General features: G+C 49.3%; 1 protein-coding gene across 3 annotated transcripts in view; it reads right to left on the reverse strand.

Moving 5' to 3' along the window:
- GREB1L (GREB1 like retinoic acid receptor coactivator) overlaps positions 1–21,629 on the reverse strand; it is a 288,635-nt gene that overhangs the window by 14,694 nt on the left and 252,312 nt on the right. For 2 of the 3 annotated variants that reach the window (XM_051852064.2, XM_051852060.2), the window contains 9 exons: positions 19,641–19,980; positions 11,933–12,048; positions 10,372–10,616; positions 7,452–8,023; positions 7,183–7,285; positions 4,793–4,948; positions 4,397–4,536; positions 2,557–2,718; positions 2,234–2,438 (listed from right to left, as the gene is read on the reverse strand). In XM_051852064.2, coding sequence (XP_051708024.1) covers positions 2,234–2,438; positions 2,557–2,718; positions 4,397–4,536; positions 4,793–4,948; positions 7,183–7,285; positions 7,452–8,023; positions 10,372–10,616; positions 11,933–12,048; positions 19,641–19,980 — 2,039 coding nt within the window. The remainder of the gene's footprint in view (positions 1–2,233; positions 2,439–2,556; positions 2,719–4,396; positions 4,537–4,792; positions 4,949–7,182; positions 7,286–7,451; positions 8,024–10,371; positions 10,617–11,932; positions 12,049–19,640; positions 19,981–21,629) is intronic. The other variant, XM_051852063.2, reaches the window with a different exon arrangement.

Consider the following 21,629-nt stretch of genomic DNA (forward strand, 5'->3'; position numbering starts at 1 on the left):
GGCCTGAAGCCAGGAGCTTCTTCCAGGTCTCCCACGATGGTGCAGAGGCCCAAGGACTTGGGCCATCTTCTGCTGCTTTCCCAGGCAGAGAGCTAGATTGGAAGTAGAGCAGCCAGTACTCAAACCAGTGCCCACATTGGATGCTGGCATTGCAGACAGTGGCTTTACCCACTACAACACAGTGCCGGCTCCTAATTTTGTGTTTTTAATCAAAAATTCATTTCAGTTGCTTCCCAAATCATTGCAAAAATTAGCAAAACTGGCACTAAAGAAATTTTGATGTGGTTTAAAACTTTTTCTCCCAATGGTCAGTCAGACACAAAGAAGTAATTTGAAGATCATGTTCACATAGAATAAAAGACTGCAGTTAGTTTGGGGATAAATGGTTCTGGGGAGGATAAAGAACCAGAAGTAGACAACAGCCTTGATTCACGTGACATAAGTTACAAACATGGAAACAAAAATTGCATTCAAAACAATAAAGCAGTTTCTGACAATATTTTAATTCCATATTTAGGTTATTAAACTTTAAGGACTAAAAAGGGATAGAAAGGAGAATAAGAGGGGCCAGCGCTGTGGCATAGTGGGTAAAGCCACATCCCAGTGCTGGCATCCCATATGGGCACCGGTTTGAGTCCTAGCTGCTCCACTTCCCACCCAGCTCCCTGCTAATGTGCCTGGGAAAGCAACAGAAGATGGCCCAGGTGACTTGTCTCCTGCACCCACATGGGAGACCTGGAGCTTCAGCCTGGCCCAGCCCTGGCTGTTGTGGCCATTTGGGGAGTGAACCAGCAGATGGAAGATCTCTGTCTCTCCCTCTTTCTCTAGAACTCTACCTTCAAATAAACAAGTAAATATTAGAAAAGAAGGGGAGATGTTGTGTTTTGATACAGCAGGTAAAGACATCGCTTGCAGCACCAGCATCCCATGCGGGCACCAGTTCAAGTTTTGACTGCTCCACTTCCAATTCAGCTCCCTGCTAATGTGCCTGGGAAAGCAGCAGAAGATGGCCCAAATGCTTGGGTCCCTGTATCCATGTGGGAGACCTGGATGAAGCTCCTAGCTCCCCCCTGGCCCAGCCCTGGCCATTGTGGCCATGTGGGGAGTGAACCAGTAGATGGAAGATCTCTCTCTGTCCCTCTTTCTATCTTTCTGTAACTATGCCTTTCAAATAAAAAATATTTTTTTTTTAAAAAAGGAGTAAGAAATGAAGAAACCTAGAGAAGAGGTAAAGACGGACAGGCACAAGGTGAAGCAGAAGCTACGTGGAAAGGGAGGAGAGAGAGATGGGGGGGATCCTGGAGAGGAGGAGCTTGTAGGATCCAGGACATTACTAGGGGCAGGCAGTTGGCCTAGGGGTTAGGGTGCCTGTGTTCCACATTGGAGTGCTGGGTCTGATCGCTAGCTCTGGCTTCCGACTCCAGCTTCCTTATGCTACAGAGTAAGTTCCCAGCTCCTGGCTCTGGCTCTGGCTCTGGCTGCTCCTGACCTGGCCACTGGGGGCTTGGGGAAGCGAACCAATGGATGGCAGCTTTCTCTGCCTCTCAAAAAAAATATATAAACCTTCTGATCTACTGTGCATTTCAGCTCCAGGTTGGATGTTATTTCTTCCCTTTTAAGTGGGAATTAGCAGCTCTTGATCCTCAGTCCTTTTGAGACTTGGCACTGGGTTGGCCACTGAAGCTGGTGGGAAAACCCATTGAGAACTAGAGTGAGTACAAGAAGTCCCCGGAGAGGGCAGCTCAAAGCCACGGGCTGTGGTTAGCGGCCTCCTAGCTAAGGCAAATGAGGGAGTTCTAGACACCTGCAGCACCTCCCCCACAGCTATGACAGCCACTCAACCACCACGTGCCCTCTTTGAGAAAACAGCCCACTGCTCTTAAACCCCACAGGGAAGAACAGGACAGAGACTTCCAGGCACTTCTACTGCCTCACAGGCAGTCAGGATGCTTCCAGCTCCCCTGTGGGATGGCAATTCAGAACCTGCCATGTGCTCTTTGGATGAGAATCAGTGCAGTCCGTTCTGGAGCAAAGAGAACCACCAACGTCCCTCTCTGTCTGCCAGCTCTCTTGTCACTATTCTGTTCCTGCCCCAGGGTGCTCAGTCCAAAAAGACCTTTGGTTAGGAGGGCAGGACACCTTCCAGAGGCAGAACAATCTGCAAATGCCATGCCAGGGCAGGGAGCTCAGTTTCTCTTCTCAGCCCTTGTGCCCAGCCCAGGGGGCCCCTTACCCACGCCTGCATTATTGAACATGCCGGGAAGCACCAGCATGATGTGGTTGGGCCAGTACTTGCGGTACAGCGGCATCTCATATTCTTTGACCACCAGCAGGTGAAGGTGGCTGATGCCCTCCATGGCGTGGAAAAGGTTTAGGAGTCCGTGCTCGTGGCGACCACTGGAAGGTGTGAAAATAGGGCTCTTGACCGCATTCAGATTCTGCCGAAAGGGGAACAAGAGATCAAAAAGGGAAAGCAAAATTCTTAGATGTGAGCAGCTCAGAGAGCCCGATCTAGTGCCAGCTTGGTAACCCCCGTGTCCAGACACCCTCACCCACCTTATCTGAAACCAGGGGCAGCCGCATGCTCTCCAGATGTTTGCCCTGCTTGCTGAAGACAAAATGGCTCTCTTTGGATTTGGGAATGATGAAATAGAGCTGAACCTCTTCTCCCAGCATAGAGGAGGAGAACGTGAATGCATGGAGGGTGGAGTCCGACATCTACATTTGCAAAGAAGAAATGGGAGGGAGGGAACGTAAGCTCAGGGTTGCCAAGTGTCAGGCCGCCCCCCCAGGCTGTTACCAAGACAAGCAAACGAGGACTCAGGCCACCAGACCAGCCGTTATGAGCGCCATCACGTTAAGGGTTAGGAAGGCAGACACCTCACTAGTGAGCAGGCGCATGAGAGCCGAGTATCTTCCCCTACAAAGCCTCTCCGTGGGTGAAGGGCATGGGGCTTGGAACTGTCTCCATTCCTCATCCTCAAAGCCTTACTGTGCCGTCTTAGGCAGAGGTCAACCATACCTGTTGGATGTCCTGTTTTGCACACATTACCAAAGGTTCTCATGTCTCTATGTGGGCCAGGTCAAATGAATAATCAACTGTCTAAAAAAAATATTAGGACTGACATCATTAAAACATCCCCGTGGCTCTATGTTTCCTGGCTACAGCGGCAGGTGAAGAGGTTTGAACAGTCACTTGGCCCAGAACTCTGGGTTCGGGGAAGAGACCATTTGACTCACTGAAGCCAAATATAAATCTAACCTATTTCTAAAGTTGCTGGGAACTAACACATGCTCAGTAACCCGTCTCCATGAGTAATTATATAACAGCTCTTCACAAGCTGTAGATACGGGCAGCATTTGGCCCAACAAAAGGATAAAATCAAGAGTTCTCGTTTACCCCACCACAAAAATGTGGGGATATACTACTTAGCACTAAGATCATGCAGAAACTGAAGGTTTTTAATAAAGTTTTCTAAAAACCTGTGATTTACAGACCAGAGGACTATGGGTCTTCTGTGTTCGGGGAAGCACTGTGAGGCGATTTCAGAGTATCCCACCAAACATGTCCAAGAACATCAAGAAAAGAAGTGGGATAAATAGGTAATTTGGATTAGAAGGGCAGAGTTACTCAGTCCAGTTTTTCAGTGTGTCGCTTCTAGTAGCCATTTGTATTCCAGGATGACGTGAGGGCCAAGGTAAGGACCTGGGCCCCAGGAGCAGAAGCAGGTTCGGGGGAATCCTCGGTGTGCAGAGCCGGGGGAAAGCAACGTGGAACGCAGCCCTCAGAGAGACTCTGGGACTACTACCGTTTGCTGCCTCTCCTATCTTGTGTGCCTAATGATGCCCTGGCCCCAAGCAGCCAGGTACGACAGGGCACCGATTTCACGTTCTATGTCCCTGCCGCTCAGTTCTCACTGCCCAGAACAAACGTCAGCCTGCATGGTCACATCCATCCCCAGCTGCAGTGAGAAGGTGACTAGGTCGGTGTAGATCAGCACACTCGTGAGAACCGCAGCTCCGAGGGCCCGCCCTGTGCATGTCAGATAATCACACCATTTCAGACAGCAACCCAAACAGAGGGGGACCCCATTTAGCAAATACACTACAGTGCCCACTTTTTCAGATAAACGGCTACTTTCCGACCTACACATGACACGTGTAACCCTTACAGTGAAGTAACTCAGTGCTAAAACCAAGCTGCTTCTCTCCCTGCAACCCCAAGAAGCTGTGTTTCATTGAACCATCGCTCATGCATTTCCCCTGCGCCTCAGTGGCTCCTGCTAAGTCAGCGATCCTTTACCCATTGCCTGAAACTAGGGCTTTTGTTTTTCATCTCACGTGCACACCCCACCTACAGACATCTCAAATCCCTATTGGGTAACCGGGTCTGCACCTGTGAGGCGGCGGCGAAGTCCATGTACTGGTGGCACTGCTCACAGTGGTGAAAGGTGTTGTAGGCTGCGTACTTGGTCAGCATCATGGACACAGTCTCTCGTTTCCTGGGCTCCTCAACCTTGGCTTCTTTGATTACTTCTGCATATAAAAGGGCAAAAATCCATCCCATGATTAATGGGAAAAGCCCCATGCCTGGGAAGTAAAGTTCCCCCACTCCCTCTTTTCCAAGGATTATATAATTTACGCCCAAAGAAGGGAAGTATGAAAATTGAAAGATGATATCCACATGTGGGAGTGAAAACGAGGAGATTTAGGCTCCTCTGTGCCATGGCTCCCCCACCCTGCATCCCGTCCACCCTTGAGAGGCTGTGAGCTGGGCTCGGCTTGCGCTGACCTCGTTTGACCCCCGCCAGCTTCTCGGTGTACACCAGGCTCATCAAGCTGTACTTGGGATCATGCACACTGACGTCAAAGGACATCTTACTGAAGCTCTCGAGGTCGGGCCAGGGCTCTCCCTCCGCCTGGCCGGCTCCGCTGCTTTCGCTGTGATCTAGGACAAGAGGGACGTGCATAGAGCGGGCAGGTCGCCCTCCCTCCCTCGCACTCCCTGGGAGAAGGGCTTCTGGAAGCAAAGCCCCTGCTGGGTGGAGAAAGGCATTTCTGAAAAGTGAGCTCCCCACTCCCAGGGCAGGAGGGGCCGGGGCTGCTCCTTCAGACTGCTCTGGGAGGCACGTTGTTCCTCCATTCCTGCTGACCCGGATCAGACCCCCACCCACCCCACATTTCCTTTAAAGCTTGTTTAACTTTGGACGATCTGAATCCTTAAGGAGCTTTTAACTGTAGGAGTTTCAAATAATGGACACCAAAGAGATTCTGGGATGCACTGAGCAAGATTCCTGGTGCCTGCCGCACAGTGGAGTCACCTGGGAGGCTTGTAACCCCCACACCCAGGTCACAGCCCAGAGCAGTTAATTCAGAACCTAGCTGCCTACCCAGGAGTCAGCTGTGTTACTAAGAGCTCCTCAAGGTGTTCCAGTAAGCAGTCAGGGTCCACAGCCAGGAGTCACGGCCCTGCCTCTTACTGCTTCACACTTTGCAGCAGCGGCCCCGTCAGTGTGCCAGGTTTCTAAGCATTAGATACAGCATTCAAGGGGTCTTCAGCAAGTTCATGGAAAATGCACATCATGAAAAAGCTAGGCATGGATTTCAAGATTTGCAACAATTCCATTTACTCCACAGTTTGAAGTCCTCTCATATTTAAAGTGCCAAGACAACGGCAGGCACAGAGAGGGGGGTCCAATAAATGGTGTTTATGATAAAACTTGATCAAAAAGTAACAAGACAAGTTTCAATGGGAGAAAGGAGGAAACACATTTTAAAGAGCTTGAAGGCTGGACATACAGCTATCATCTTTTAAACACAAACAGAACTGTTTATATCACTGAACTGATGAAGCTTGCATTTTGTTTAATGTTCCAGGCGTATGCTGGTGTTTCTGAAAGGTGTCACTGCACCTGCCGGAGCACTGTGTGAACCTGCTCTAAGATGGGGGAGGAGGAGGAAACCAAGCCAGCAGCTACAAAGGCCAGCTTCTGTGCAATGGGCTGCCAGAGATTCACATCTCAGCCACACAGAGGAAGATCCAAGGTCCCTGTAGCATGATCTGAAGATAAAATAAAAAGCTTCGCTCTCCTGTGGTGCCAAGGAGCCTGGCGGGAAAGCTGGCAGGAATGACAGGGCCGGGTTAGCCCTGGCTTTGCCTCTGTGGTCCGAGCCCCCTTCCAGGGTGGTTGGGGATGTTTTGTGGCCAGCCTGGCAGGGCTCTGGTGGTGGCTCTGGGGATCTGGTAGCAGCCCAGCTGGGGGCGCAAGCAGGCCTGGGTGGGAAGTTGAGGCTGAGTGTGTGCGTGCACGCATGTGTCTACAATCATGGACGTGAACTGGCTGAGGAACAGAAATGGGGCTGAAGCCATAATAAAGCGATTAGATAAAGTCCGTTTTCCCCATTCTTGCTCTGCTCTGGTCCTTTTGGCTGGTCCCAGAATAGGTCCAACTACATTTAGAAAAACAGGTGAGGTGAGAGCTCCAGGGGAGGCACCGACGAGGGCTTCCCCTATCCCGGACTCATCCTGGAGGGGCCGAGAACCTGTACCCCAGCCGCTCCACTGTCTCCCCACAGTCACATGGTTCCGAGAGGTGGAGCCACAGCTGAGGCCACTCATGCAGAACTGTCTCCGGGGGGAGGGGAGAGGGGAAAGGGCTGAGCGAGCAGGAAAGGACGCTTACTTGTGCTGCAGCCCGTCATCCCACCCCTCTCCCCCTGCCCAGGGGCAGAAGGGGCTTTGTCTGTGGGGCCTGTTCAGTTGCACAGCTCTTCACAGTCGTCCCGTGTGGTTACCACGGGACACAGGCTTTGGCTCACGGGCAAGGTGTTGGTATCCAGAGTGCAAACATGCCTTCAGGCAGCTGAACAATACAGGTCTAATTTTACAGGGGTTTAACCATGGAGGCAACTAATCTACCTCCCAGGCCTTTATAAAATGCCTCTGCCTGGCATCTTGCTGCGCATCGTGGGGCGAGGGAGGCCAAGGGGACACTCCCCTGCCCCTGACCTCCGGGAGCTCAAAGCGGCCACCTGGGACTCTTTCCTGGTACTCCCGCCGGGCACACGCTCCTCAGCCTACACTGACTCTGCAGCTTAGGAACTGTCGGGTCCAGAAGGCAAAGCAGACGCCCAGGACGCCTGCTTCTGTTCCCTCTCGGGCACCCCGCGGCCAGGACTCACCACGGTTGATCTCCTCCTCATCGTACACATCCACCTCCAGGAGTCGGATGAGCATGCGGAAGAGGATCCTAAGGAACTGTAAATAGGAGCCAGTCTTTCCCACCTGACGGAAATACATTTCATCAGGGACGGGAGGAGGAGGGGAAGAGAGGGGAGGAAAAGAGAAAAGACGTTTCACACCTGGGCTCTGCCTCTGCCTCTGCGAGGCACCCACCCCGCCCCGAGAGACCCGCTGGCTTCTCTGCTAGGGCAGCCTGGCCTGGCCCTACCTGGGGGGGCCCGGTCAGCAGCAGCCGGCGGGGATGGACGGTGCGGGTGCCCGAGGCCGGGTCGGGCTGGTTGCTGTAGTCGGCGTGGTGCTGCCGGGCTGAGGTCCACTGCCTGTAGTAGAGCGACTGCTCCTCGCTGCTCATGTCCTTGTGCAGGAGCGGCCGCAGGGAGCTCACCCAGGTCACGTCGGCGTGCGGCAGCAGGGATGAGGAGGACGGCAGCTTCCCGCCCTTCTGGGAGCCCAGCAGGCTGTAGGCCGCTTTGGATAAGATCACGATGGGGGGCAGGGCTGCGTGCAGGCCCCTGTAGCCTCTGGCAGGCTGTCCTGGCCATGAGAGGGTCCTGGGTCCCGAGGAGGAGGACGAAGGCTTGGAGGTGGTGCTGCTCGCCATCGGGGGGCCCAGGGAGTCACACTCCTGCTTCAGACTCTCCCCGGCTCCAGCTGTGCTGCCAGAGACCCCTTCGTCCAGCCCCACGCTGGTGGCTGGGCTCTGGAAGCTGGGGGTCAGAGGCTGCTTCTGGGACTTGTCGGCCGTGCTCGAAGAGCTCACCCCGTTCTCCATGATGGAACCTGAAAGAGGACCGACAGAACTCACCCCTGCCTGCCTGTTACTGATGCCAGGGTGCCTCTGGGAAGCAGACCAAGGCCAGAAAACCAGCTGGATCCTGGCTGGGCTGGGCTTCCCTTTGCCTCACGCTCTGTGCCGCTCCATCCTGCTTCCCTGGCCCTTGTTAGAGGCTTTGGCCAAGGGGAGACACCAGGTGGAAACTGGTCCCTTCTTCCCTGGCCTCCTCCCCGCAGGCTCACCCCGGTAGCTGCCGTTCTATACTGTGGCTGCAGCTCGGGTCCCACAGGCTTCTCTGGGTCCCCTCGCTTCTTCAGGCCCTGGGATGGTGGGGCCTCTGGGGTGAATTAGACCCCAGTTTACCCGGCCTTCTAGATCTTGTCCACATCTTTGTAAAGGGTCCCTAGCCAACCCGACTCCTTCCACACGTTGACCAAGGGAGGCTCCATGTTCAAGTTCTGCTCCAGCAGCAGCTGCTGCCTTCTGAGGGCTGCAAGCCTCCCACTCTGGCTGTGGATGAGCTCCCAGGGCTGTAGCCACTTACGTGGACTCCCCAACCAGGGCAAGGCTGTCTCCACACAAAGGCATCAATGACGCCAGCCAAGTGAGCTGTTGCTCTTGCCCTGTGTTTCTGTACAGTTTGCTGATTATGTTCAAATATGCCCTCTCTCCCACCAGATCAGCCACTGTTGGGTTTGAGGACAAATCAAAAGCCCATCACATTTAGGCTGAAGGCCCTCTCTGAGCTCATATTGGTGCTGCCCAGGCATGTGGGTTAGCTCCCAATCTTGGGAGATCCTAAATGAATAGCCACAGATGGGGTTATTCAAACCATATTACTCCACTTGCTTGTCTGACTCGTGTGCCTGTCTTGTAGGAGAATTTGCCTTTCCATGATGGCCCTGAGCGCTCTTGGGCAGCAAGGTTTCTCGTCACCCTGGGCTGGGGTCCATTTGCTCAGTGCTGTGAGCATGGCTTGTGGGGATGGAAACTACCTAGCAAAAGGCAAACCACTACCTTTGAGTTCATCAGAGCAAGGCCAAGAACCGATGAGCCTTGGCGAGCAGCTCTACAAGTACAAGGCAAGGAGGGAGTGTGGCCCAAGGACCACCAGAAGGAAAACCACCCAGGCCCTCCTCATCTCTCCCTCCCAGCCACTGGTATCCCGAAGCTCCTAGGTATCCCAAGCTCCCCGCGTGCTCGTTACCCGTGACAATCCTCTGAACCTGTGCACTTTATTTTAAACTGCTCTCAGGGAGGAAACCCAGGGAGCCTGCAGTGGGGCGCCTGAGGGAGGTAGATGAAATCCTGGGCTGAGGGTAAGTGGCCACATGCCCAGGGTAGACGGTTCTCAGACTCCTCCAGGTCGAGGGTGACTACAGATAGACAGACAACCCAACAGATAACCAGCTGCCGCTTCATTTCCCACACGAAGCCTCCAACAGCTGTTGACACAAGGAACAGGAAGACTGGTGCTTCTTTTGGACACAAAATGTGCGTGTATGGGTGGGTGGGTGCGTGTGCAGAGTGACAGCATGATCTCAGTGACAGTTCAAAACAAGCAAAGAGGGAAGGAGGGACACATGGCTCACTGCTAATAATGGTGGTTACCTCTGGTGGTGGGGCAGCTTTTCATTTTTAATCTCTTCCCTGTACTTTGCTATATTCTCCCAGTTTTCTGCATTAAGCTTTATTATTTTCATAATCAGAAAAAAAATGGAAGTAGTGTTGCATTTGCTTTACTACAGCTTAGTAGAAGAAAACCTATGCCAGGCCCAGCCATGAAATGCACAGTAATGCTTTAAGAGGCGGCCAGTGGGCTGCGTGGAGGTTGCTCCAGTGGCCCAGAGTGCACTTCTGTGTGCATTGATGTACTTAGGAAATGCCGCCATTCAAGCAAACATTATATGCCACAAGCCAAGCCACTTAATTCCAACTTATAGCTTCAGGATCTGGAAAAAAAAGCTTTTGTGCACATATGAGGGGAACGGGTCTTCAACAAGTTCATGGAAAATGTGTTATGGAAAAACTATTTTATGCATGGATTTCAAAAGTGTGTTGCACTCACTTATCTTTTAATTCTATTTTCCCCTGAACCATGAGAAGACTGAAGGTAGAAGAGAAGGGGCAATGGTACCGGCTGGGGTGGACAGAGTGTATGTCTTCTACTTAGGCTATTACCAAGCTCTTGAAGGTCTACTCAGAAGTTGTTTGCGGCTGTTCTGCACTCAGGTTTTCCAAGCAGCTGAGGTCTGGAAAGGCTGCTGAAGGTTTTATGGGGGATTGGTGGGTGTCCCCGCCTTCCATACTCCTAGTACCTGCAGCCCAGCCCCTGGAGGACACAAGTACCAACCTGAGGTTCCAGTGACAGCACTGCTGTTGCTCTGGGGCCGCTCCAGGTCGATGAGCAGCTCGTCGGCATCGTTCTCGCTGACAGCGGCTCGCTCCTGCTCCTTCCCACTGAGGTCCAAGGCAGCCGTGGGCCCCCGGATCACTTCCTTTGGGACGTAGCAGCACGCCAGACCCACTTCTTGCTCCAAGGCCGTGCGAGTTAAATAGCTTGAATCAATTAAGCGGAGATCACAGTACTTCAAAGACCTGTGCAGAAGTAACCACGCTGTTGGTGAGTCCATGTGGCTGGGCAGGCAGTGGTGTTTCTTTTGTTTGTTTTAAGATTTATTTACTTTTTAAAGATCTATTTATTTATTTGAAAGCCAGAGAGGCAGAGGAAGAGAGAGAGAGGTCTTCCACCTGCTGGTTCACTCCCCAGATGGCGGACACAGCCGGTGCTCGGCCGATCCGAAGTCAGGAGCCAGGAGATTCTTCCAGGTCTCCCATGCAGGCGCAGGGGCATCAGGACTTGGGCCATCTTCCACTGCTTTCCCAGGCCACAGCAGAGCTGGTTCGAAAGTGGAGCTGCCAAGTCTCGAACTGGCGCCCATATGGGATGCTAGCACTGCAGGCAGTGGCTTTACCCACTATACCACAGCAGCAGCTCTTATTTATTTATTTGAAAGGCAGAGTTCAGAAAAGCAGAGGCAGCGAGAAAAAATAGAGAGAGAGAGAGAGAGAGAGAGAGAGAGAATATTCCACCTATTGGTTCACTCCCCAAATGCCTACAACACCTGACACAATTCAGGCCAAAACCAGGAACTCAATCTGAGTCTCCCATGTGGGCGGTAGGAACTCAGCTACTTGAGCCATCACCTGCTGCCTCCAAGGGTGCACATAAGCAGGAAGCTGGAATCAGAAGGGGAGTCAGAACTCAAACCCCAAAACTCTGATATGGGTGTCCAAAGCCATGCCTTAATCATTGTGCCAAATGCTGCCCCAAGGTTTTATTGGTCCAAAAACATGTTTCACATCCAATGCATGTGAGGTATTTTCAAAAGTTCATGGAAAATGCATATGAAGACAAAACTATGCATGGTTTTTAAATTAATTAATAAAAGCTTTATCTTTTAATTACATTTTAAATAAATTTTTGAAATGCTGTCATACAGTAAACATTCAAATACAGCTTCTATTGTTATTGTTGTTGTTGCTGCTTTTCGATCTGTGGGCCCTCAACCTCTAAGGGAGTCAGGAAAGCAGATTAGCAGAGACCAATAGAATATTAGAAGGAATATAATAAAGAAATTATAAAATAATAGAAAGAAATCCTGCTTTTCCTCTCTTTCTTGCTCGCTGACTACCTTGCTTTGATGCACAAACAGTTCACACATAACCATCTCCCATTCCCAAAATTGCTGCATGTTTTCTGGAAGGCTGAAAGAGTGAATAAGGAGAGGCTATATTTCTTGTATCCTCCTCTCATGACCAAACAAGTGAAGTAATGGTGCGCATCAACCAAGTTTTAATCATCGGTTCAGCTAGGTGACAAAGAAAACTGGAGTTAATCACTCAAGTTGTACCTGGGGAAGGTTTCTCCAAGCGGATCTTTTCCAGTTAATATCACAATACAAGGCAGACCTTCTAAATCTTGATAAGTCCGAGGAATCCACTCTTCTGATTCATTTCCTCTCCAAGTCTGCAGAAAGAGACCCAGATGATAAAATTAAAGCTACTTATTTAGCTTTTAAGAGACACAGTGTGTGCATCCACATACTTCCATTGAGTTTTTGTGAATCTGTATCTATGTACAAGTATATTTTAACTGCCACTAAAAAGCAATTAAAGCTCTTCTATAAAATAGGATCTTTGGTTTTATCTTAATAAAGTAGGAGATCTTGTTATGTATCTCTGTGTTAGCAACACAGACTAAAGAAACACAATGTGAATATCCCACCAGTGATGCAAATGTTACAGAAATCCTGGCTTCTCTACAAGACTCAAGGCACTGACATGCATTTTTTCACATAGTGGACAAACTCTTGGGATTAGTTGATGAAAGACCATTTGCGTTGTGAATAACTCAAAAAAGAATCTCAGAACTCCATCACAAAGAGATATTTTTCACTAATAATGAAATTAGCCACCCCGATGGTATTTTTCCCTGTCTTTTGCTTTATTGATTTTATTCTTAAAATCAATTAACTTGAGATAGAGAGGCAGAGAACTCCCACCCACCAGACCACCCCCAAAATACCCACAGCCAAAGCCAGAAGCCCCATCCAGGTCTCTCCAGTTACTGCTGCCTCCCAGGGTCTGTAGCAGCAAGAAGCTGAAATCAGGGGTTGGACCTGGGCATTGAACCTAGGCACGCCAACATGGGACCACTGGCACCGTAACTGCTAGGCCAAACACCTGTCCCTTATTGACTTTAAAAATCACTGGCGGCCAGTGCCGCGGCTCACTAGGCTAATCCTCCACCTAGTGGCGCCGGCACACCGGGTTCTAGTCCCGGTTGGGGCGCCGGATTCTGTCCCGGTTGCCCCTCTTCCAGGCCAGCCCTCTGCTGTGGCCAGGGAGTGCAGTGGAGGATGGCCCAGGTGCTTGGGCCCTGCACCCCATGGGAGACCAGGAAAAGCACCTGGCTCCTGGCTCCTGCCATCGGATCAGCGCGGTGCGCCGGCCGTGGCGGCCATTGGAGGGTGAACCAACGGCAAAGGAAGACCTTTCTCTCTGTCTCTCTCTCTCACTGTCCACTCTGCCTGTTAAAAAAAAAAAATCACTGGCAATTATTGGCATGGGGCTTTCAGAGAGTCTTTTGCAAAAGGGGTTAAAAAATAACCAGAAAAAAATATAAGTAGACCTGGAATAAGAAAAATACCTCTTCCTTATCTGGAAAAATAACACAATTTGTGCACGTTTTCAACAACAAAAGTCTATTAGGCATCTTTCTCATACATATAAACACATATATGCACATAGATACATCTTTAATAAATGGAAACATCAATCCTGAAAACATAAATATATCAATGAAGAGATGAATCCTACCAACTTGCAAGATGTTAGAAGATAAAAGGTTGTGGGGGCTGGGGGCTGGCACCATAGTTTAGCGGGTAAAGCCGCTGCCTGCAGTGCCAGCATCCCATGTGGGCACCGATTTGAGACTCGGATGCTCCACTTCTGATCCAGCTCTCTGCTGTGGCCTGGGAAAGCAGCAGAAGATGGCCCAAGTCCTTGGGTCCCTGCATCCACAAGGGAGACCCAGAAGAAGCTCCTGGCTCCTGCTTTCAGATGGGCCCAGCTCCAGCCATGTGGCCATTTGGGGAGTGAACCATCGGATGGAAGATCTCCCTCTCTGCTTCTGCCTCTGTCTTTCAAGTAAATAAATCAATCTTTAAAAAAAGATAAAAGGTTGTGACAGGTTTTTAAATTTTAGAACAGAAAGAAAATAGACCACCTTGTAAGCAGATAAAGTGGTTCTACTACTTTTTAAGTAGATAGCATCTAACTATGCACTGTATTAGCTTCCTAGCAGGAGTTATAAGAAATGAACTGATAGTCTGATAATGCTCTCGGGAATGAGGACTAAAAAGTGAGGTGTTAAGTAAAGAACATTAATTTTATTCAAAAATAGATGGGTGGATCAGGCATTGGCCTAAGTGGTGAAGATCCTGCTTTAGGTGCCTGCACTCACTCCATATTTGAGAGTGCCTGGGTTCCAGTCTGGGCTCTGCTCCTGATTCCAGCTGCCTACTACTGCATTCCCTGGGAAGCAGCAGGTGATGGATCAACTAGTTGGGTCCTTGCCACACACATGGGAGACCTGGATTGACTGGCTTTGGCCCAGTACAGTCCTAGCCACTGTGGGTATTTGGGGAGTGAATCAGCAAATAGGAGTTCTCTCTCTCAATCTTTCTCCATCTCTCAAAAAAATAATAAAAAGTTCAAAACTAGATGGGTACTTACTTTGCTTTGCACAAAATGGGATAAAAGAAATCTACCAGGTAAGAGATAATATAATAGGGCAATGATTTGTTTGTGTCTAGGTATGGTTAAATGAAGAAAAATCAGTCTTTAGAAATAAATATACCAAGAGATGGTGCTGTGGCGTTGCGGGTAAAGCCGCTGCCTGCAGTGCCAGCATCCCACATAGGTGCTGGTTCAAGACCTGGCTGCTCCACTTGTAATTCAGCTCTCTGCTATGGCCTGGAAAAGCAGTACAAGATGGCCCAAATGTGGCCGGTGCCACGGCTCACTAGGCTAATCCTCCACCTAGCGGCGCCGGCACACCGGGTTCTAGTCCCGGTCGGGGCGCCGGATTCTGTCCCGGTTGCCCCTCTTCCAGGCCAGCCCTCTGCTGTGGCCAGGGAGTGCAGTGGAGGATGGCCCAGGTGCTTGGGCCCTGCACCCCGTGGGAGACCAGGAGAAGCACCTGGCTCCTGGCTCCTGCCATCGGATCAGCGCGGTGCGCCGGCCGTGGCGGCCATTGGAGGGTGAACCAACGGCAAAAGGAAGACCTTTCTCTCTGTCTCTCTCTCTCACTGTCCACTCTGCCTGTCAAAAAAAAAAAAAAAAAAAAAAAAAAAAAAAAAAAAGATGGCCCAAATGCTTGGGCCCCTGCACCTGCATGGGAGACCCAGAAGAAACTCCTGGCTCCTGGCTTTGGATCGGTCCAGCTCTGGCCATTGTGGCCATCTGGGGAGTGAACCAGCAGATGGAAGACCTCTCTCTCTCTGCCTCTCCTTCTCTGTAACTCTACCTCTCAAGTAAATTAAAAAAACTTAAAAAATATACTCACAATTGCTTAAAATAAATTTCTATAATTTGTAAAACAGGAAGAAAGATAACCAATTTAATTCTTTTACTTGTTTCCCAATCTTTTGTTACGTCTGTTCAGACCAAGGTGAAATCAGTCATCCAACATAACTGTTTACAAGTTTGAGACTTAGAAAATCAGTCTGTCAATCTGGCATAGTAGAAAGGCATAGAGACCTTTCTCTCTGTCTACCCCCACTTTCTGTCTGTAACTCTACCTCTCAAATAAATAAAATCGTTTTAAAAAAGAGACGTCTTTTTGAATACTAGATTGTCTACAGAAACACAATTTTCGGTATCATTTCATGTTAAAGGGAGCTGAAGCACTACCTGATTTAAAGCAAACAATTCTGAAATAGGAAAATTTTACATGGGGCTTTCATATGGGCCTCACGATATCCCTGACACCGAGAATTTCCCTAAATGTGTTTTATCTCCTGGAAGCCATCCATTGGTCATGCTTCTGCTAATAATGTTTGGGTTATAAAGTGGGATACAAATATTTTACTCCAAGAGGATAATTATTTTCAGAAGACTAAATAAATCTCACTTTTACTCTTGACCAATCAGCTAGCCACACCCATTACTTTCAGATGCTTTTCCAGAACACTGCTACTTTTGATGAATGAAGGGTGCAGTTCTTCCATGTACCAAAAATGGCCTCAGGATGACCATACTGCAGGGGTGTTTAAAACCACACAAAGACTGGACAAACACTGAGTTCCAGGATACCATGGGACTCCAGACCAAGAAAATCTAGTGAAAGCTTCACATGCTGACAGATTTACATTTAAACCTTTTACCATTCCAAAGTACTTGTTAATTATACTTTAACCACAGGCCGGCGCCGCGGCTCACTAGGCTAATCCTCCGCCTAGCGGCGCCGGCACACCGGGTTCTAGTCCCGGTCGGGGCGCCGGATTCTGTCCCGGTTGCCCCTCTTCCAGGCCAGCCCTCTGCTGTGGCCAGGGAGTGCAGTGGAGGATGGCCCAGGTGCTTGGGCCCTGCACCCCATGGGAGACCAGGAAAAGCACCTGGCTCCTGGCTCCTGCCATCGGATCAGCGCGGTGCGCCGGCCGCAGCGCGCCGACCGCGGCGGCCATTGGAGGGTGAACCAACGGCAAAAGGAAGACCTTTCTCTCTGTCTCTCTCTCTCACTGTCCACTCTGCCTGTCAAAAAAAAAAAAATAAAATAAAAAAAATAAAAAAATAAAAAAAAAATTATACTTTAACCACAATATCTAATGGGATAATTAGCAGTAAGTACAAAAATTGGATCATATAGCGGGAGAAGCAGCATTTGATTTCACCCAAGACTAGAAATAAAAGGCACACCCATGCCATCCTGAAAATCGTAAAAGAGATTAGTAACTTAGAAATAAGCAGGTGAATCAGAATCTGCCCGCCAACAGGCAGTCTTGCTTGGATGTGAACATTCTAAAATCTCATGTTTTCACTCTCACACAGAGGGTATAGAAAGGATGCACTGATGTAGTTCAGTGGTTTTAAGAACACGGGACTCTTGGGGGCCGGCACTGTGGCGTAGTGGGTAAAGCCGCCGCCTGCGGTGCCGGCATCCCATATGGATGCCAATTCGAGATCTGGCTGCTCCACTTCCAATCCAGCTCTCTGCTGTGGCCTGGGAAAGCAGTAGAAGATGGCCCAAGTCCTTGGGCCCCTGTACCCATGTGGGAGACCCGGAAGAAGCTCCTGGGTCCTGGCATCGGATCGGTGCAGCTCCAGCCGTTGCAGCCATCTTGGGAGTGAACCAGCAGATGGAAGACCTCTCTCTCTGTCTCTACCTCCCTCTCTGTCTCTCTCTCTCTCTCTCTCTCTGCCTCTTCTCTCTCTGTGTGACTATGACTTTCAAGAATACGGGACTCTTGTGGATTGGTGGTGCCTCATTCAAACTGAGAAGATATTACTGAGTGTAACGACTTGAGACCCTGTGGTGTATGGCCTGCTCTCAGAACGCTGGTCCTCAACCCTGGCTACACAGACCAATCTGCTCTCAAAGCCCTGCAGGTGATTCTGATGCACAAGCAGCTAGGTGAAGAACCTCAGGCCTCCAGCATTAGGGCACAGTGGGTTAAGCCACCATCAATGGTGTTGGCATCCCAGATGGGAGCCTGTCCAAGTCCTGGCTGCTCCACTTCCGATATAGCCCCCTGCTAATGTGCCTGGGAAAGCAGCGGAAGATGGCTCAAGTGATTGAGTCCCTGCACCCATGTGGGAGACTCTGAAGAACTCCTGGCTCTAGCCTGGCCTAGCTCCAGCCGTTTTGGCCATTTGGGGAGTGAACCAGAGGATGGAATCTCTCTCTGTCTCTCCCCTCTCTTTGTGTAACTCTGACTTTCAAATAAATAAATAAAAAAAATTAAAAAGATTTATCTATTTGAAGGTCAGAGTTACACACACACAGAGGAGAAGCAGAGAGAGAGAAAGAGAGATCTTCCATCCGCTGGTTCACTCCCCAATTAGCTGCAACAGCCGAGATGTGTCCATCTGAAACCAGGATCCAGGAGCTTCTTCTGGGTCTCCCACATGGATGCAGGGGCCCAAGGACTTGGGCCATCTTCCAGTGCTTTCCCAGGCCACAGCAGAGTCGGATTGGAAGTACAGCAGCTGGATCTTGAACTGGCATCCATATGGGATGCCAGCACTGCAGGCGGTGGCTTTACTCACTATACCACAGCGTCAGCCCCTAAATAAATAAATCTTTAAAAAAAACAAAAGAACCTCAGGCCTAGACTATGCTTTTCAAACGGTGAACCACAGGAGCCAGTTATTTAGGAATTGCTGATTTATACACTTAATTACTGGCCCTTCTGAACAAATGACCTAGGACTCCACAGCAGCTGTGCTCAATCAGCTTCTATGAAGCCTCAGAGAAGATCCTGCAGCCTCCCGTCCATTTGGATAGACCTCTGGGCAACAAGTGCGTGAGATTTCACAGAGCCCAGCTGACTGTCAGCCTTCATCAACAGCATTTTCAAACTGTGTCAAGTCCTATGTCTCTCAAAGCTTGGTACTGTGAGGAATCTTGTTACTCTGAGGAATTTTGCTGTAATGTGATCCCACGCTGCAATGTAAATCCACAGTGAGAGAGGGTGTCTTCAAAAGTTTGTGGAAAATGCACATCATGAAAAAAACTATGGTTGAATTTCAAATATTTTATGCACCAAAATAAACTTATCTTTTAATTTCATTTTCCACAAACTGTTTGGATTACCCTCGTATAGCTATCAATGAAACAAGAATGTTATAGCTTTTACTAAATGGGTGTCTCTATTTTTAGATAATTATATTTGTTCCCATAGTTTACTAAGCTAATACAAGACATTTTGTTTGCCTTTTGGATTATTTAATTTAGGTTAGCTAAGAGAATACGGTGAAAATGTTCTCACTTGGGAAATGATTTATAAGCACTAAATACCCCCGAACTGAGAGCTCACACAGCCCATTTGACAGAGGGGAAGCTGCAGTCCAGCGTGAATATGCAAATTCCTAAGACTACATGCTTTGTTTTTTTAAAACTTGGGCTGAACTACATTTTTCTACACCCAATTTAGCTTAGGATTTAGTGTGCAGGGGGACAGGAACCATGTTGGTCTAAGGAGACACACAATACTTAGCTCAATTGCAAACCCATTTGAATGCGGGTGTTTGATTAAGTGCTTTCTAATGGCTAAGACATATTGGATTATAAAATTTCCCAGGAGAAATCCGAGCCAGCCATAAGGTAGGGAGTTGGGTTAGTTGATTTGGGATTCTATTTCCCCCAGCCCATTCCTGAAAGAAGGGGTAGGATACAGGCAGCTAGTTCCTGGCCGTGCAGAGGGAGCTCTGAAGGGCTTGGTCATGCAGTAAATTCCTCTGGAGGACACCTGGCTAGGTCTCAGTCCAGCCAAAGCCTTGGGGCTGAGGGTCAAAGCGAGTACAAAGAAACAAGTTGTTGAGGAATCCACATGCAAGAGGGCTAGGAATAGCTCTGTGTGCCCACCGAAGATGCAAACAGAATACTTTACCGACTCTAGCCATGAGCTGACAGATGGGCTAGATGGGCAGAAAAGAATCAGTGAGTTGAGGATACATAAAAGGGCACCCCACAGAGGTCCGAGAGAACAACTTACCTTTTCTTCTGAGAAAACAGGTGGCCGTGGGCTAGATGCATCTTGAACAGGGTCAAAAAATATGGGGTCAAATTGGTCATCTCATTTTTTGCACCTGCAGTTGGAGAGCATGGAAGACCAACTGCACGCACATGCTAACAAGGGGGCTGGACAGAATCTGTATAAATTGGTTCCAATTAAGAAAGCGAATATGTCCCTTAGCTTAGCCTTAACACTCGCAGGGAGGTCAAATTCACACAAGTGCCAAAATCCATTAAAGTTGGGCATCTGAGCCACCTAGGATTCCCGGAACACAGAAACAAAGGGTATTTTGAAGGAAAAACATCTGTCCATTGCTAACCTTTAATCGTGTCACAAAGTGAGTTGCAACACTGAGTTCAGAGGCCGGGTTCCCAAGGATGATCTCGAAACGGTACTGCAGACCCAGCTTGTCGCGCACCTCCTGCAGCCGCTCCTTGGCTAACATTGCCAGCTGCACTGAGGGCACCCTGATAATGAGCATGTGTCCCCGCCCACTTTTGTTTTTGCCTGGGGAGCTGATGAGGTCGTCCATGATGCTGAGTGTTTCTGGTGTGCTGTGGTCTCGGAGTGACGCCATGGTGGTAAGAGCCATCAGAGCTTCGGAGTATTGCTGGATGAGAAGGTAGCAGCGGACAACCATGCTGTGCAGTCTGGGGTACCTTGAACAGAACACAAAGAACCAGCACTCAGGCAGCAGAACAGGCTGGGAGCGGTGCTGCCTGCGCAGTAAAATGCAGATGGAGCATGGTGGGGAAGGGGTTAATTGGTCAGTGTTGGGGCCTTGGTCTTGGGACCCTGCATCTCTAGGAGATGTGAGCATCCAAAGCATATGAATCATAACCTGTTGGGGGGAATACAGTAAATGAAGAAGATTTAGGGAAAGTTGCAACCTGAGCTTCTCAAAGTGGGGTCTAAGGGCAACCAGCAGCCACACCTGGAGCTCGTTAGGAATGCCAGACCTGCTGAATCAGATCTGCAGCTCTCCAAGAATCCCAGCTGCTGTTGTGCACATTAAATTCTGTGATGCACTGGTCTGGTTAGGTTGATTGTTGACAGAGTCCTAATGGGTAAGTCTTGGATCCTGACCTTTTGCTGGTGGCATAGTGTTAGAAGGGCAGCATTATTAGCTTTTTTCTCCGATACTTAAGATCACACAGTGTAGGAAACTGATACGTTAATATCTGTGGAGTATCAGACATAAAAAGGGCAATCATTATTACTAATTTGAGGTGATCCCTGTTGCCTTCCTGTAAGAACTACCTTGGTGCTGGAAAAACCGAGAGCAGACTGGAGAAATGGCACCCCCTAGTGGTGTGGCCCCTTATCACTTGAGATCCAGCTCAGTCAAGGGTGCCTGCAAATCTGAACCCGGGAGCAACACCCCCTGACATCATTCTCCCCTTGCCTGGACTACGGCTGAGAGGATCATTTTGTTCAAACTGCCAATTTCTACAATTACAGAACACGTAGAAAATAAATTTCTCATGTAGGCACTGCTCCTCAGAAAGCCAGGCCTGATGACAAAATGAGTCCGCACGAGCCCAGAAGACTCCTGCAGCATGAAGAGGAGCTGGCTAGTCAAGACAGCAGGCACTGGAAGGGCAGGGCACTGTCCCAAGCTTGGCCAAGGCTCTCATGGAATCTGACAAAATGAGGCTGGATCTGTGCACTTTCTGGTTGCCAGCTGGTAGCACAGGCAGCTGCCTAGCAGCTGGGGACTTTCACTATTGTTATACTTGACCATTCTGTTTCCAATACAAGCGGTTCAACAGTCTTGCACAGAGAAACCCAGGGCCAAATAATTACCCATTAGGGTCAGCGAATGAATAATGTGGTTCTGAAGTATTTCAGCGCTGGAAAGAACCACAGATGCCCAGTATTCTAATCATTCTGCCTATTCATAGGAGAAAGAGTTATGGAGTGGAGAGAAATTGAGCTACTTGTCCCAGATCACACAAAGCTGGGTCTGGACTGTATGCAGGCGTTTAACAACATCTTCACACATGCAAGGATTTAGTGAGTTAGGGAAAAGTAAAGAAATCCTCAGTTGAATCTGTTCTGGGCCAGTCCCTTCTGGTGTTCAATAAATCACAGCTATTGTTTGCCTGGGGTGACTGATGGGAGAAAGAGTAGATGATGATCAACATTTAATGTTTCTTTCTGGGCCATGCAGAAAACCAACGTTAGAATACACGGAAACTATGATATACAGGCATTGAGATTTCACACTTTGACAGAATCATGAGTTTAAAAGTGAACAGATTACAAAAGTATTAGAACTTGGTGGAACCCTCCTTTAAAATATAAG

This window comes from Oryctolagus cuniculus, chromosome 10 (genome assembly GCF_964237555.1).
Source record: "Oryctolagus cuniculus chromosome 10, mOryCun1.1, whole genome shotgun sequence".
Taxonomy (NCBI): Eukaryota; Metazoa; Chordata; class Mammalia; order Lagomorpha; family Leporidae; genus Oryctolagus; species Oryctolagus cuniculus.